Genomic DNA, 18,242 nt, shown 5'->3' with positions numbered 1-18,242 from the left:
GAGAGAAAGAGAGAGAGAGACAGTGTGTGTGCGTGCGTGTGGGTGTGTGTGTGTGTGTGTGTGTGCATTGCGCGCTGACTGATTGTGAGCCATCCGATTGTTTCCAATCGCATACCAACTGCGCCATGTCGTTGTTTCTGAAGAAAGCTCGTTCATGTTATCCGTCCGATTGTAGGCGATGCGAGAGATAAGTTTCAGCCTGTGAGATTTCCCGAAATTCGGTGCAAGATTACCCGAAGGAACCAATGCGTCCGTCATTCGTCAACGACTTGAGCAATAGGCAAATAAGAGGGACTGTGGAACCTCTGCTACAGGCAAACTACGGCTGGCACGCTCAGTCGACTCCGGGGGCTGGAACACCCGGTTCGAGCATTACGTGAAGCAGGTGGTTCCAGTCAACGGAAGTCGAGGCATGGATGCCGGCGAAACAATTTCCTCGTTCGGCCTACTGCTCCGGGCGTGCGTTTTGCGGTGTTTTCAGTGCGCCGCCATCGCGATTTTAGCAACACTCCTCATCGTGAAGGCCTACTGCGTGCTCACCGTCGGAAAATGCAAGTCTGCGCGAAAGATGGACGGGAAGACCATCATCATCACCGGAGCGAACTCGGGTAGGCGACGCGCGAGCGCGGAAAGTACATGACCTTTCTATTTGTACAGTGCGGGTCATTAGTGAAGGGAAGAATGAATAGGCTTGCCGTCGACCCTTTTGCCAGAACGTCAGGAGCAGTTGAGCGACACGATTCTGTCTTCTTCTCCTTCACGTTCCCTTCTCGCGCTACCCGCTCTTTTTACGTTTGAACATGCATGCGCCGACTAGCCAACAAATGTGTTTCGTCAAGCTTTGCTAGATAAAAATTTAAAAATGTTCGTTTTAAATTTTGGAAATGAAACCATTTTGGGCATCAAGTAAACTCATTTCTCTCATCATCCTGCGCGTTAAGATCTAGGTGTACATTGAAGATTTTCAGGTGGTAAAAATAATTCCGCATGACTGTGTACTACGGCTCGCCTCATAGGCCAGGTATAGCCTCGGGCGCGTAAAGCATCAAAATTTGCAACCAGTCTTCGCAAGGTGCCTGGTGGTATCGTGAGCCATACTTACGACGAATGTTTTTGTTTTCACTTTGTTTGTGACCAAGGCTCTCTTGGGGGAACCGAAACGTTAAACGTTCACCGTTGCTAACTTTGTGACCGGCGTCCTGGCCTTTTATTTTCGAACATCGTCTTTCAGTAATCGCCAAGGACAAAGATACCGATCATCTAGTCCCCTTTCCCACTCATCTTTGTGTGCTAAAATAAGGAGATGTGCGCTTTCGCTCGATATCCAGTTAGCCGAGCACCACTAGAAGAAAAGAGTGCAGGCTACCCCCTTCTCACATACAATAATACCACAGAACATTACTGGCTAGGTCGCAGACGATACCCCCGCCAATATCTGATACACTTATTAGATCGCGACAGAGTATTCTTTTCAACTTCAGAATAATAAGTCCCCACACCCTACAAAGCTACAAGTCACCCCCCCCCCCCTTCCCTACGACCCTCTGTGCTGACAGTGCGACGTCGCTGCCACACTTCACTCACTCCCCACTTCGCAGAACCTCCCAGCCACCTTCCTCTCGTAACCATCTCGTAACCATTGCTTTCCTCGTAACCATCGTTAAGACGTTGGTTTAACGATCGGCTTTAGGGGTTCAATTCTGAGTTATGACCGTTTGAAGATGAGGCGTAGTTGCCCTTGCGAGGCCTTTGCCATGCACCACTTCACAGAAACAAACGCTTTGCTTTTCTTGCACAACATGCGTGCCAGCCAATCAGAGATCACTCGAAATGGACACCTTGACACACGTAAACTGCACAAAACTGAGAATTCCGCCCCTGGATTGAAAGAGCAGTACGGAGTGTACCAACGCCATCTTTTAGCCTCCGCGTGCAGACGGGGGACAGACCTCTGCTAATGAAACGCTGTTTCCTTTTTAGCGGCTCCCCCCCCCCCCCCTCTTTTCTCCTCATCCTCTCTTTGCTATAACCGTCATTCATTATTCCCTGCACTCCGCCTTTGTTCTTTTTCATCCTCCTCCGTTTCAATAGATCGTACCACATCACTACCTCCAACGGCCAACCCATCTCAATAGTTGATTGCATCAGGATTGTAGGTCTCCGTATACAGGCAAACGGATACAATGTAGATGCTCTCCGTGCCCTAGAAAAAAGGGGTTTACCAGACTACACGACTCATCTCTCGCATAGGTACCAAACACTGAAGAGTAAAAGAAAACAACCTAATACGTCTCGTACAGGCCTCCGTTATCAGTCGCATAGCATACCTCACCCCCTTCCTAAACCTCAAAGTTAGCGAAACACACAGAATTGAAGCTGTGATACGTAAATCATACAAACAGGCCCTAGGTCTCCCCGTTACCCTCTCAACAGACAAACTGCTCTCGCTCGGTCTTCACAATACACTTGACGAAATTACTGAAGTCCAATGAGTCTCGCAACTAGAGTGACTCACGAGGAGTGACACTGGACGCCACATTCTTCAGAATCTTGGCCTCGATGACCCCACCATCTCGGACACCTACGTCGACATTCCCCCAGACATTCGAGACCAACTGGTAATCCACCTGCTCCATAGACACATGTATCCAATTCACAACGAGGAAAAGCGCCGATCGAGAGCACAGGCTCTGCACAAGCAACACGCCTCCAACCCACAAGCAGCCTACGTGGACGCTGAAGAATACCCAGGACGCGAAGCCATGGCGGCGGTCGCAGTTGACTCATCCAATCGAACACTGGCCGTCCTCTCCTTCCCTACTCAATTTTCAACCGTAGGCGAAGAAATGGATATTGGTCTTGCCATTACTTCTAGCCCTATGATTACTACTATAATAAGCGACACCGAATCGGCCATTACCAATTTCTCCAACGTGCGAGTTGACCCCCGAGCTTTACGCCTACTCCTGCAGGGACGGCAATTCCTGAAACGAAAAAAATATAGATTGTTTGGGCACCCGGCCACTTTGAACCCCCAGGAAATGAATTGAAACACGAGGTTGCTCGAGAATTGGTCATCCAAGGGCCCAGTGATGCTGCAGAATCTCCACAACGGTTCTCCCATAGGAACCGTCTTTTGACCTACCGATCGGTACTCGATCTCTACCGACTGTCCGGAGCTCGCTTTCCACCATCCGACCCCCCCCCCCCCCCCCCCCTACCGCCACCACGCTGTAGTATGACGCCAACTTCAAACAGCCGCCTTTCCCACCCCAGCCCTCCTGTCACTCTACTACCCCGAGCTGCACGCTAACCAATGCTCTCGTTGCCATCGATACGCAGACCTACCACACATAATTTGGTGCTTTGAAGAAAAACCCCTACAAACTCTTAAAAAGCACCCCATTTTATCCCAAATGACAAATGTGGAGAAGTGGGAGGCCGCGCTGCTCAGCACAGACGCTCTGACCCAGGCATCACTAGTGAAGCCCAGGTGACCGGAGATGCCGCAGAGATCTATATGAATCCTGCCGTCACGTGTAGGACACTGAAGTCGACCTCAAAACGGTCCCACCCATGGCAACAATAAAGTTTAATCTGATCTAATCTGTCCTGGTTACGCCGACAGTGCCCCTTAACGAACCAGCAAGCGCTTAAGAGCTGCGTTCTGCAATAACTAACAAAGAAATCTAATCGTCGGGCATATGCTGTATTTGCATGATCCTAACGCTCTCCCGATTGTAACGCGCAGGTAAGCTTACGTAGACAAAATTAAAAAAAAATTTACGCTGATTCTATTGCACAGATTTAGAATTGGATTTTGGGAGGGGGAACGTTCTTGTCCATGGCAATTCTGCTGGCCGCTCTGAAGCCTATTTTGTCTTTGAGCACGATTTTAATGCGAAAGCAAATTTAAAGGCTAATTGAGACAAAAACACACACACACACACATATATATATATATATATATATATATATGTTTGTGTGTGTGTGTGTGTGTGTGTGTGTGTGTGTGTGTGTGTGTGTGTGTGTGTGTGTGTGTGTGTGTGTGTGTGTGTGTGTGTGTGTGTGTGTGTGTGTGTGTGTGTGTGTGTGTGTGTGTGTGTGTGTGTGTGTGTGTGTGTGTGTGTGTGTGTGTGTGTGTTTTGCCGTCCGTGATGGGCATTCGTAATTTTCAGATTCTGAAAACGAAACGCCATTGGACAGCAGCGTGGCTTATAACTCCCCGCGAGGGACTGGTACACGTCAAAATGTTCGCCACTGTTCTTACCGCCGACACAGAGACAACCTCAGATTGTCGGGTCGATATTATCGGCTATATATTATCGATATTACTAACGTATTTCATGTTCGGCGGTTTTCTATGTGTATTCATTTTGCAGCTGACCTAAAGAATTTATACTGCGTCCTGCATTCCTCGAGGGCCATGGCACCAAGCCAGGTGTTCGCTAATCAGTCTAATTTTATTGACTTGTGGTTTCCGGTCGAGGTAAACCCGCTTGCTACGTCACCAGTTCGAGACCATTCTACCTGTGTGAGTGGCCTAGTTTAACTGAACAAAAAAACGTGGGAAGACGTCACCACGAGGTCACGTAAACGAAAAGTTAATGATAAGACTAGTAAGTAAGCTATCAGGTTGCACTAAATGTACGTGGTGTTGGCCGTTGGAATATGGACACCTTATTTGATTCCATTTCATTTATTTTCTTTCAAGGCACGAGGGCATTACAAAAAGGAGTGGGGTTTAACAAGAACTAAAAATGTGCAAACAATATAATTAAAACACTTCTTGATGGGTGATGACCTTGAAGTTATTTACGTCCGTGATGGAGGCGATGGCGGCGGGAAGGTGTTTCCAGTCTCTTCTTGTACGTGGAAGGAAAGAGTCATGCTAAAGATTAGTTCGACTAGACGGCACACCAACTTTTAAACCATGATCCGAACGGGACGAAATATAGGAGGGGTTTGCGGAAAGCTGTTGTTTTAAAACGGGGTTGTGGAGAAAGATTTTGTGAAAGAGTGAAAGCCGTGAACACTTACGGCGCAATGACAGGTCAGGCGAGTTTAGCGACTTCTTCATTGCAGTTACGCTATAATGGTGAGAGTAGTAAGGAAATACAAGACGAGCTGCGTGGTTTTGAATCGATTCGAGGGTGAGGATGAGAGCGTGTTTGGAAGGATCCCAGATGGCGCATGCGTATTCTAATTTCGGACGTACTAGTGTTTCGTTAAGAGTTAGTTTCAGCGATGACGGTGCAGTTTAAAATTACGACGTAAATATCCGAGCATGCGATTAAAATTGTTAGTTATATAGCCAACATGCACTTGCTAAGACAGGTTATGTGTGATATGCGTGATAGACCGAATATTTGAATAGATCGACGTGTGATAAAGAAGCGCCATGAAGAGTATACGTACACGGGTTAGCAGTATTAGCATGACGCGAAATTTGCATGTATTTACATTTCGTCACGTTAATTCGCATGAGCCATTTATGCACCAAACGGATAGGTTGGGTTGTTAAGATCAGTTTAACGTTCGAAGATGTCAGCTGGGGTAGACATTTTCAGATACAATGCACACTCATCAGCGAAGAACTTAATGGTTGAAAAAGTGATGCAGTCGGAAACATCGTTAATGTAAATAAGAAAGAGCTATGGCCCCAGTACACATCCTTGAGGTACGCCAGACGTTACAGCACAGTAGGGGAATAAACAGTCATTAGTGGTTACATACTGGGTTTGGTTAGAAAGAAAGTCTTTAATCTACGACAGCACATTAGAGTCAATGCTGAGTTTTCTAAGCTTCAGAATTAGTAAGTCGCGAGATACAGTGTCAAAGGCTTTCGCGAAATCAAGAAAAATGCAGTCAGTGTCGAAACCTTGATCCGCGTTAACAAACAGGTCGTTAGTAAAGGGCAAAAACTGGATTTCGCCTGACAACATCTTCTTAAAGCCATGCTGAGAGTTGTTGAAAAAGGAATTCTCTTCGAGAAAACTAAATAAATATGAATATACTATGTGCTCTAACATTTTACATGGAATCCTCGTCAATGAAATAGGACGGTAGTTCTCCGGCGAATAGGCGTTACCTAATTTATGAACGGGAACCACCTTGCCCTTTTTTCAAACGACAGGTAGGCATGAACACTGCAAAGCCTGATGAAAGATCTTCGAAAGAATGAGTGATGAGTACATGTCTGTACGTTTCAATATTTTAGAATTTATACCATCAGCACCCGCTGAAGAAGACATATTCAAGTTGCTGCTCAGTTTTCTAACTCCTACCCAATCTATTACAATATAATCCATGGGGGGAAAATTATGGCTGTGGGCCGTTGGAATAGAAGACGGAGAACTCTGCAGAAAAGCTGAACAAAATGCATGATTTAAAAGCTTGCGGCATTCATTATTTGGAACAGGTACGCCACAGTGTGTTAATTGCACTACCTTGCTTTTGTTACCGTTCAAAATAGACCAAGATTTTCGTGGCGTGTTTTGTAGATAAGAGGGAAGAGTAACATTCAAGTAAGCGTTTTTCGCATTAGAAACTTCACGGACGTATGTGGCGTTAGCGTTTTGGAACTGGGACCAGCGGTCGTGTCGGTCTACTCGCTTGGCAGAGCGAAACAATCGCTTCTTTTTGTTGCGTAGGCGTCGAAAATTGAAGTGCAGCATTGAACCATGGTGAACGGGGGTTAGTGGACACATGTCATTGTGGAACGTAACGGTCAATTAAAATATACATGTTTATTTTTTATAAATAGCCCAGTTTTCGTGTATTGACCATACTTCAAAGTTCGCCATAACTTCATCGACGAATCGCTCCATTTCTTCTGTTATTGACCTGATGTCTGCTCTAGAGTAATCCCGGATAGTCTTAACACTTTTGATAGAAGAAACACGTGCCTTTAGATTAAAGTGTAACATTGAGTGGTCGATTATTCCTTGAAGGTAACCAGGGGAAATAACGAAGTCTGGCGTGTTTGTTAAGGTCAAGTCTAAGGTGTTTGAAAAAGTAGTGGTAGTGCATGTGGGTTTGTGAACGAGTTGGTTTACATTGAAGTCTATACATACGTTTAGGAAGTCAGCACACTCCGAAGAATTTTGAGTAATGGTTACAAGGTCGCTTTGCCACTTTTTATTGGGTAGGTTAAAGTCTCTCAAAAGAAATAACGGCGAATTCGGGTATCTAATAATGACACTGTTTAAAACATCATGTAGTTCGCCAGAAAACGAGGGCTAGGTGGTAGGCGACCGGTAACGTGAACAGAGAATGAAATCTTGGCTGGGGAGACAGATTCGTTCGCAGATAAGTTCTAAGCCGGAAGAGACACTAACCACATAAGATTTCAGAGCACTGCTGACGCCAATCAATACACTTCCTCCATCCTCCAGTACGCACGTCACGCTCGTAAAGATAATTGCTGCTTGATTTTTCGCATTCAAATATCTCACTGTTCTTTATTTTAGCTGACAGCCAAGTCTCTGTACAAACATTGATATCTGCGGAACATGAATCAATTGCAGAAGATAACTGCACCAGCTTATTCATTATGCTTCGCGTATTTGTTAAAAGTACGGACACGTGCTTGACATGTGGCTGCGTTGAAGGCAGTTATGAATGGGGACTGACGCGGGGTGCATGAATTGTCGCGCTACCGTTAGATGCACGTGTCTCTCGGCTGATGTGACTTGATTGATTGATTGATTGATTGATTGATTGATTAATTGATTGATTGATTGATTGATTGATTGATTGATTGATTGATTGATTGATTGATTGATTGATTGATTGATCGATCGATTATTGGGAGGTTTAACGCGCTGACGATACACAGGCGATGAGGCGCCGTAGTGGAGGGCTTCCAGATTTATTATGACGACATGGTAACGTTTAACGTGCGCCGATGCCTCAAAACTCGGGTGTTTTCGCTTTTCGCCTCCAACAGAAAAGCAGCCACCGCTGCCGGGATCGAATACGCGACCTTGCACTCAATAGCACAACGCCATAGCCACTCAGCCCCCCCCCCCCCCTCCGCGGGTACATCTGAGAGTTGGAGTTTGTTTTGGATAAGTACACTTTATACCATGGCTCAGTTTCAGTCAGCTTGCAAACAGGAGGAAAGTAGTGCTGTCATCAGTGGTGCCATTTTACTTGCTCACACGGTTGTTTAAATTTCATTTTTCTTGAAAAGACTTCCTAATAACACCGCATGCCATGTTCCATGACAACGCAGTCATCCCATCAACAATCCACGCGGACTAAAATATTCAAGGGCTGTCTCCAATTGTTCTGGCCATACATTTCCGCAAATGGCGCAGGCATTGGCCGTGAGACAGCGAAGGAGCTCTGCCGTAGGAACGCTCGGGTGATCCTGGCGTGCCGAGACTTGGACAAGGCCCGGCTGACGGCAGCGGAGATCGCCGAGTGCACGGGCGTGCGTCCGGTGTGCATGCAGCTTGACCTTTGCTCCTTCAAGTCCGTCAGGCACTTCGCAAAGCAGGTCACGGAGCGGGAAGAGCGACTCGACGTCTTAATCAACAACGCCGGAAAGATGGGTGAATATGTTGGTTCGATGGCGGTGAAATTGGATGACCGACCTCACTTGCGCCGGATGTTTGTGGAGGAATTGTGAAGGAATTTATTAGGGAAAATCGCCTTTTTCTGGCCCACTCGCTGCAAGAAAAATGTTATCCCACTATGTATCGTGTAAAGCTTCAACAATTTTTTTAAAGGCTAGAACAAACACTTTCACTGCATTCATATTCATTCTTTAAAATCATTCCTCAAAAAGAAAAGGCACACACTACAGAAAACAAACGAAGTGAAAAAGTAAAATGTAACGGGCGGGTACGGATCTCTCGGGATTCATACCCGGCACAGCCGCACTGTAGACAGCTTCTGGCGGACGCATTCGCTGCTTGCAGCGCACCCACACCGACGCGGTTAACAGGCCTGAGCACAGAACGACGACTATCTCACGATAGCACGGATCGCGCGCTCCCGTTGGTCACTGTCCGGGGTAACAGCAGCTACGGACACAACCACTCATGGGAAATGCGGAATCTGACCGCTACTGCGGTGTTATCTCATCATGTGCCCAGGCCGGTTAATCGCAATTGTGGCGGCCACGTCCGGAGCTCTCCATGATACGAGGCACTTGAGGACAGATGAGGAATATGAGAATAAGAAGAAGAGACGGTGAGCATGCTGGTTAGTGGCAAATATTTCGCTCCACGTGACTACACCTTCAAGTAAGCGACGGGTTGCTCGATTAGAAAATTCTTTCTTGAACGTATGTGTAGCACGCGTTCGTTGAATTAGCCGTATCAGTTTGTCTCAAGCCGCATGGCTGAAGTGGCTGCCTTTTTGTTTCTCTAGTGCTACATGCTGACCTTCATTCCTATTTGTGACTCTTATGCGTCTCGCTGCTAGCTGATTTTCAGGAGACGCGCACGGAAGACGGCTTCGAGTCGACCCTGCAGACAAACCACTTGGGCCACTTTCTACTTACCAATTTGCTCCTGGGTAAGCATTCCGCATCGAAAAATGTGATGCGTGACCTCCAAAATCCAAAATTTCAACGTGTTGCTTATTCCACTAACTCGAAGGGGAAAAAAGGTGCCACAGTTCGGCTGCCAAGAACCATAACTTTAAACTTCTGCAAGCACAGGAAAGCAAGGCTAAATTTATGGCGCCCATTTGGCCAACAAATCGCTCATTTTGACGAGAAGGCGTCACTTGGCTGCGCGAATTTGCTTCACGCATTGCGCGCAGCCAAGTATTGCGCGCGCACCGAGCTATTGTTTCGCAAAAGCGCGCACAGATCGTGTCATAGAACTGAAAACACCGTGAGAGATCGAGACAAAACTTCTTTATTGAGCTAGGTTTGGATGGGGTGATTGTTCATTTCAGTTCACCATGCATGTGCCGTCACAAAAGACCGTGATAAGGGCGGGAATAGCACCCAGAGACGCACAGTGACAGGCAGGAGACTTAACCATTGCGCTACGAACAACAACACCCAAAACACGACGACTGAGGTACTTTAAATATGCGCCAAATAAAAGGAGCGCGGTCTTCCAAGCCTCTGTAACGCGTGCCTAATAAAACACAAAGAAAAGGCGCGCTCGTGTTTTTTAAATCTGAGGTGTAGAAAGTTGCCTGTCGCCTTGGACGAGGTTGGATGCTGCCTTGAGGCCGATTTCCTAAATGGCTTTGAATATCAGGTAGAGAAACTCATCGTAATATAGGAGTGGTGCCGCCCCACCATCGGCGCTATGGAGTCTTCATTGCTCGAAGTTCAATGGCTCTCGCGCTTTACATTCTGGTCTCGCAGTGTGCTTGAAATCACTTGCAGGTTTTTAGGTGCGAAGCCTCTTAGAGGCTCGGCTTGTCGGCGTCTCCTGCCGTCGTCGTCTCCTTTAGTCACTGTACTAAAGCACCGGAACACTCGTTTTCCAGCGCCTCGCGCTAGAACGTAATGCATGCTAAAACAAAACTGTATAATGGATGAAACAGGTTCAAAATAAACTAACATGACGTAAAGATTTGTGGAACGCCCCAAGTCCGCCTCAAGAATCGTCAAGCACAAGCAGAAGCTATTTGTAGACGGATTATAATTTGTGTTGCACTCAAGTACCGACCGGGTGTCGACGCTAGGCCTGATCGGGTCGGGTGGTCGGTCGAAGCAAGAAAAGACATACTTACCTGGTGCCGGGGCCTCGTTGACCACCGAGGACGAGCCCGCAGGGCGAGGCGCGGGCATTGCACTGCGCTCGCATTGGTCCCTGCCACTACCCCAAACTGGAGCAGACGGGGCATGCAAATTGCTTACATCCAGTTCAAGGAAAGAGAGGGCACCACCGCCCCAGCAAGCGCGTGGTTTCTCCTCCCACCGGCGCTTCTGCGGCGTCCAATCAGCGCGCGCCGTGGGGAAAGAGAAAGACTTACAACCTTTGAATGCGCTTATACACTCATGCTTCGCCCATCCTCAGGTTTCACATTAGTAGGGATGGCCTGGGAATTTTTTTTTGCGCATTCAATTTGTCGAAGGAACAGAGGCACGTGAGCAGAGGAGCAGCTTACATTTTTTTATGCTATCGCCTTCAGAAGTAGTGTGTTGTTGGGGGAGCGCATGCATGCAATCGTTAAGCACACCATAAACCTTTACTACAGCATAGTATAGTGAGTGTGTGTATGGGGCGGTAGGGGGGTGCTTTTGTAACGTACGTCTGAGCTCGCAAATGGCGCACAATGTGCTAAAAACGTACAGAAGTCAAGAACATGCACTTCCGAAGTCATGGCGGAGGTTATTCAAATGAGTAGTTTAAGTAAAGACAGCCAGTTGCAAGTCGTGTTTAAAAGGACAGACAACCGATTTTTGTCGCGTGAAATGAAAGGGCTTCACTTAGAACACCTTAACCCGAAACGGTTTTGCTGATAGAGCCCTCGAACTTTTGAAATCGAAATTTTAAGATCTACCAGCATTATGTGTCCCGCCAAAAGGAATGCTGGCAACCGTTGCAGAAAGCCGTGCGGCCAACATACTTTTAACTGCATGTGATATTAAAAGAGGTATCTAAAAACATGCTCCGGCTGAAGAAACCGTAGTGTGCAGCATTTCCTGTTTCTTTATCCGGATTCTGAATCACGCGTTGGAAAAGACGGAGTTGCTTGGATTCGTAACGTAGTGTCACGTTCAGACACTACATGGCGCCACTTTTCAGACTTCAGAAATTCTAGGGCAAGCTTAAAAGTATTTTCGCATGTTTATTTCGAAATTCTTTGCAGTTACCGCGGTATATAAAACGCTGGCTTTCATATGAGCTAGAGGAAATGCACTCCACAAAAATCAGTTGTGTGTCTCTTTCATAGCCCGCTGTAAATAGACATGAGCTTTGATGCCACCAACCTTGCATGAACACGGATGAGAAAAAAAAAATTCTTCGACGAGAAGACCAGCGTTATTCGAGCTGAGAAATTTAAATATTGCTTATTTTTTCGTCGTGTTAAAATACAGATTTGCTGAAGAAGAGCGCACCAAGCCGAATAGTTGTCGTCGGCTCCAACATGATATGGCTCACGAAGATGGATCGGAACAACTTCGACTTCACGCAGAGCTACCGTCCGGCGGATGTTTACAACACATCCAAGTTGTACAACATGCTGTTCGTCGCTGAACTATCGAGGAAGCTGAAAGGAACAGGCGAGTGAACCGCGGGGATAAAGCTGTCATTTCGCGCAGCGTCTAGTCCCTGATACATGCCAGCCATGTGTTTGTTGCGACGCAGATATTTAGTCCCAACTGGGCAAAAAGGATCCCATAAAACAGGCTACGCGGTGCTCATCAATGTTTGTTTATGGGTAGATTGCTGTAAATGTACTAATTAAAATATGATTGCTTTGTCAGTTTTGCAAAATATTCATCATAAGTCATAGTACCTATGTCGCTGCACCCGCATTGTGTCCTTCACTCTTAACAAAAAAGCTCGTAAAAGGGCAGTAACGGCTGTATTTACTAACTCCTTACAGAGTTTACTAACCCCCAGAACGGTACATAAGGCCTGCCACTAAGTGTGGAACCGTTACTAGTCTACACCGTGCACTTATTAACTGTTGCTGGTTTGATACTAACATTCACTGAAGTAACAAATTCTATGAATTATTGAACATAATAACTACAGCTCTTTTAACACACCAAATCACGATTAAAAAGCTTTTGCAAATCCACATGCTGTCTTGTATATGCTCACATTAAAATGCATAATTATGAAATTATCGCTAAAATATTTTATTTTTACGACAAGCCCACCGACTCTCTCAGGGGACTTCCCGATGCTGGTTATAACAGCAAGAAGAGCAGGTGTATTTGTAAGATGTCATGTTAAAAAAAAAAAGAAAAGACACGAGGAAGAACGATCATGATGGATGTACTCTGTATATCACGTCTCGTTCAACGGTGAAATAGTGTTGTGTTTGTTTTTAACCCCTTCCCCCTCCCCCCCCCCCCCCATGTAATGCCCATCACGGGCCCTTAGGGTACTAAAATAAATAAAATGAATGAATAAATAAATAAATAAATAAATAAATAAATAAATAAATAAATAAATAAATAAATAAATAAAAATACTACTCGCTCTCCTCGTGCATCCCGTCGGCTTTCTTGCTCAATTCAATGTGTCCATGTTGCGCTGCGCACTCAGCAGATCCACATTGTTACGCGTAGCTTTTTACTAGGGCATGCATGACCAGTGAGTAAAAGCAACTAGGTACCTAGTCAATATTGGAACAAGTAACTGGTTAGTGTTCTGTTAGTAAGTGTCACGACTTTCCTAAGAGTGTTTGATTTAGGCGTTTGAACTTTTGCAATGTCGTTGGCTGTACGCTGAGACTGATCTTACCCTTAGCTTTACGTACACCACCAGGTGGTCTAGGAAAGGGATGAGGAGGAGAAGAATCCGGGGTTAGGCCAGGGAAATGTATTTTCTGTATGGGAAGGTGGCACGGGGAAGATTTTAAATATGGTCGGTTCGACCAAGTTTTTCCACATACATTTAGGTTGATATTAAAATGACGAAAGTGTTGTTCTTTTTTGCAGGTGCGACAATCAACTGCGGCCACCCCGGCGTTGTGAAATCGAGCATTGCGAGTAGGAGCAACGATTTCAACGCGTGGATGGCGTACCTCATCGTAACGCTGTTTGGAAAGGTGTGAAGAAATTTGTAGTGCCTAGAAATTCTAGTCATTCTGTTGGAATCGCTAAAGCTTCAACGACGAATTCGTTTCTTTTTTATTGGAAATTAAAGTGCTTGAACCAAAACTAAATATATTTGATAAGAGCGAATGACAGCGCTGACTGTCGACAATATTATTTCATACCCCAAGCAGGAAGATATTTATCAGAAGGGGTAAAAATGATTTGGAAAGAATGGTTTCCCGGAAAATTGTCGGTTACAGACGGCATAAAGTTCGTCACTAGTATGCACTTGAGGGAAAACTGTCACTCAAGTACCGCTCTATGATGTGCTGGCATAATAGCTGACAGTGCTCCATTCTTACTTGACTTGGCTTACAACGTTGCTTCGTTTACCTCCTCACTGCGTCATTTAACTCGTGCACAGCAATATTATGGTTTCTAGCTCCGTGGTTTCTAGTAGCTTTCGAGATAATGTGGGACCCATGCCAAGTGGAACGCTTCTTCACGATACATGGCGTCACGCTCGTTGCAGCGTGGCTCACGTGGGCACTAGCGCCAGATTTCCCACTAGCATTATTAATATGAAACTTTATAATAGGAAGAAATAGATTTTTTTGCCAGGGGATAAACATAACTTACTAAACAATGCTCATTACTGCGCTGATATGATATAGTTTTTGTTCTGATTACGTTGTAGTTTGCACGTTCACGCCCACGCTGACTAACCGTACGACTTTTCATGACCTCCGAAATTCGTCGCCCCATTCTAAGCCAGATTTCTTGCATCACAGAAATATAACACTTTCGTGGGCGGCAACAGACAGCCGCGGTTTGTGAAGGTGTGGTACCCAGTAAGGAGATACATTCTCCTGGTTGGCTGGTCACTTCACTAAAAAACAGTGGTTGATTCCTCCGTCATATGAATCGGTGAAACCCGAAAGTGAAATATGCAGCGAAATCTGCACCTGAGCATGATTTGCGGGTCCGCGGCTGTCTCGTGGGTGTGCTTGGCGAGCGACGTTCTGCTGGCGGGTCGCTTCGGCAAAGGTGTGCTTGCGTCATTTCGGTGACGGATACGACATCAGTGAAATCTTGGTGCATCCCGGCATGAAACACTGTCGTGTTAAAATATAAAAACCAAAAACGAACAACCCTAAGTATAACGTACTCTTTAGTACTAAAAGTTGCTTCCCCGCAAGAAACCGCTTGTGCAATCGTGGGCGCCGCTCTTCAGGCGGTTGGAACGGAATTGAGCTGCCTGTGTAATCTCACGACCAGGTGCGGCGAAGCCCACGCGTCTGTTTGCTGTAACAAAACGTTGGCGTTATGTTATGCTTGTTGCGATTCTTCCGAGTTCTTGGTGTAGATGAGTCCCTCTTGATACTGCCCGTTCATGTACAGACACCAGAGGATGGATCCCAGACATCCGTTCATTTGGCGGTGTCGGAGGAACTGGAGGCAGTCAGCGGAAAGTACTTCGCCGACTGCCAGCAAGCCCGAACCCCGTCGTGGGCAACGGACCCGGACGACGCCAAGTTTTTGTGGAAGGCTTCGGAAGACATGACCGGACTCTGCTAAGGCGTCGTATGCTTCAACCGCATCTTAAAACCAAGCGCGACAAGACGAGCTCCTATGTATGGCAATAAAACGCTGCTAGGAGCACAGATGACAAATTCTGGAGGCTAGTTGAATGGACCTGTGCGAGCGTGTACGATTTTCTGCATAACTCAGCGCATCTAACTGTGGGTACCGACAGTTGCCGTGCTCCGCTCAATTGCAACTTGAACCCTCCTGTACATGGGGGTGCTAGAACCAGGCACTACCAAAAAAAATCTCGCGAGGAGCTAGAATCATTTACAGTATCCGAAAGATTGTGAAAGTAGCACCTACAATCAATTCGCACATTATTTCCACTATCATCATAAGCACTTTGACCCCGCCTCCACCCCTCATTTATTTTTGAAGCTCTTTTACATTGCGAAAAGGAATTCGACTCCTAGGTACATCGTGAAGCGATTTTTGATGCTCACAAAACCACAAATTATTTTTCTTTTGTTGCCCCACACGTGCAATAAAGGTGGGTTAAAAGTGTGTTTTGCTGTGTTTGGCAAAGTTAAAACATTCGCGTGGTTTCTTTGTTTCTGCGGCCTTAGGCTTGGTAGGGAAAAAAAAGAAGGAAAAGTGACGAGCAAAGATTTTTAGACAACAAAATTATTTCTTGTGTTTATGGGCACTTTAAAGTAGTGAAATGATATCCCTTGTTCCCGTGCGTAATTATGTAGGGATACGTGCACGCATTACACGTACTCGCAATGTACCTCGAACATGGGATGCGGATGGAGCACTCGACGAAATCTCTTTTCATTCGCAGCCGTGCGCCTCGCAGCATGCGTGCACGTGCGAACACGTAGTACCAAATAAGGCCCAGAGTAACGGGACTACAGTTTCTTGCAAGCGATGTCCTACAGCTGGCAACGGACGCTAATATTTTTGTACTTAATTCCGTTTCGGAGAGCAGTGTAGTAGAAAGATGATGGCAAAACACGCAAAACAAGCCAATCTTCGCAAGAACTAATATATACAAACACTCTTTTTTCCCGAAATCAATCACTGAGTGGAATTTGTTGCCCCGAAACTCTACTCTACTTTCCATTCCACCATAAAATGCGCCTTCTTTCCTGACTTTCACAATATTACTTTGATTTAACAACATGTTATGTGCCTAAGAGTGTGGTGCTTTGCTTATGGATTGTGTTGCAGTGGGTATACTCAGCCCTACGGAAACGAGTAAAATTTGATGGTGATTGCCATGTTTTTCTTACAGTTGATGTATCCTAGTAACAATTTTGTTGTAACTTCGTTGTACATTTGTTTTACCTTTCAACTTGCTGTACCTTTCCTGCTTGGACCTTAAATGGTTCGAAGTGTATGATAAATAAAATAAATAAATAAATAAATCAGCTATAATAAAAAAAAATTAAAAGCTTCCTTCTCTGAAATAACGCCAATTTCGTGTGACGACCAAATGCGCTTAAAACTGGAAGCACAAGGTATCATACTTAAGTAGCATCCGGATCCTTTATAAATCTTTGTCGTGATACGAATGTTTACAAATAATTGTACATATTCTACAAATGGTTAGGCTTCTTTTAACTGCGTGGAAGAGTTAAACGTTTGTCAGAGGTCCCTCTGTAACGGGGACGGTTCTGGTCATGGTATGAGCCTTTGGAATTTAGCTACTGTAATTAACAGCTGCGCATTCTTGAGCATTTTGGCACTAAGAAAAGGATGATAGCAACGAATTAGGCACCTTGAGGGCATCGTAAAATACAGGACCACCCATCCAGTGGCTGGAGTTTATCGCGCTCTGCCTGCGTTTTGTCGAATGAGCATACTTTGGGCCAATCCATGACATGTGCGTACGTCCGCACCACAATGCATTGCAGGTAACCATTCCTACGTCCGAAGTGCGACCTGCACTCTTCTTACAGGACTAGTGTAGAAGAAAAGGAAGGAAGTTATCCGCTGAATAACAGTCACGGCAGCGCGGCCGCTTTTAAATAACCAAAGGGTGGACGCAGGCCAACGGCCGGAGGCTCGAATACACAAGGTGATGGACAAGCCTGCCTTAATTAACTGCGCTAACTACTAGAGCACGCCGAGCGCCTAAATTTCAATCCTGAAATATGTCGCTGCATCCGCCCCTGTCTCGCTGTATGAAAGATCTGGTTGAAGTTCGACAAATTTTCAGAATGGTCTGCTCGGAGCCTCTTATGGCTGTTTGTTAGTTTTCCTTATCTGCGTTACGAAGTTAGAGATAGGCACAAGAGGGTCGGCTACTGTTTCCCCTCGAAATTACGTCCACACATACAAAATAAAAAAAAATGGTTGCGGCTTGGCTCAGCTACTCCTGGATATGCAAAGTGCAAGCTTGGTTTTCCCTCGTTAAGTCTTGTTTTCAATCTTTGATTTAACTGTAATTATTATACTAGTCGTCCCAAGCCGGCCTTCGGCCGGCCTTCGGCAAGCGCCTGTGCCGTTCCCTTTCTCGTCCCTGTAAAGAATTTTTGCGCTTATGTTTCACTCATGGAAATTGTTCACCAACTAGCTCGTCTCTCCATTTTGCTTCGGCTACGGTTGTGGTCCGAGCCGAGCGGCTCGCTATTCCGCGGTCTCCGAAGCTAGCTTGGCGCGGTTGGCTTTCCTCTAGTGATCTAGATTGCCAGGCCATATCCGAGGGGTGGTCAAACGCCGCTTGCCGCTGACGGCTCAAAGTCTCCCGCTACCGCGCAACACCCAGAGAAGAGAGGGCGTACCGGCACCTTTCTCCTCCATGGCCAAGTTCGAATGCATGCGGCGAGTGACGTGGCTAGGCGGCTCATTCGCAAAGCCGGCAGCGAACGCGGCTGCCGGCAGAAGTCGGCCGGCGAGACACACGATGAGTTGCCAAGGGTACATTGCAGCTGCGGTAAAATGAAGGTCAAATACTCCGCGACGGAGAAACCGCTCGACGAGATTAGGAAATCTTTGCTTTAAAAAA

General features: G+C 46.0%; 1 protein-coding gene across 1 annotated transcript in view; it reads left to right on the top strand.

The window, feature by feature from the left end:
* Nucleotides 1–16,685, top strand: part of LOC144168640 (uncharacterized) — a 46,703-nt gene extending 30,018 nt beyond the window's left edge. The window contains exons 14-20 of the mRNA XM_077697585.1: nucleotides 176–201; nucleotides 281–608; nucleotides 8,325–8,561; nucleotides 9,439–9,531; nucleotides 12,026–12,211; nucleotides 13,604–13,713; nucleotides 15,104–16,685. Coding sequence (XP_077553711.1) covers nucleotides 176–201; nucleotides 281–608; nucleotides 8,325–8,561; nucleotides 9,439–9,531; nucleotides 12,026–12,211; nucleotides 13,604–13,713; nucleotides 15,104–15,280 — 1,157 coding nt within the window. The 3' untranslated portion in view covers nucleotides 15,281–16,685. The remainder of the gene's footprint in view (nucleotides 1–175; nucleotides 202–280; nucleotides 609–8,324; nucleotides 8,562–9,438; nucleotides 9,532–12,025; nucleotides 12,212–13,603; nucleotides 13,714–15,103) is intronic.
* Nucleotides 16,686–18,242: the final 1,557 nt, after the last annotated feature.

Source organism: Haemaphysalis longicornis, unplaced genomic scaffold (genome assembly GCF_048455015.1).
Source record: "Haemaphysalis longicornis isolate Haplotype H1 unplaced genomic scaffold, Haemaphysalis longicornis Haplotype H1 scaffold_2, whole genome shotgun sequence".
NCBI classification, from domain to species: domain Eukaryota; kingdom Metazoa; phylum Arthropoda; class Arachnida; order Ixodida; family Ixodidae; genus Haemaphysalis; species Haemaphysalis longicornis.
Note: the sequence above shows the minus strand (reverse complement) of the source record. Positions and strands in the feature narration are given on the sequence as shown.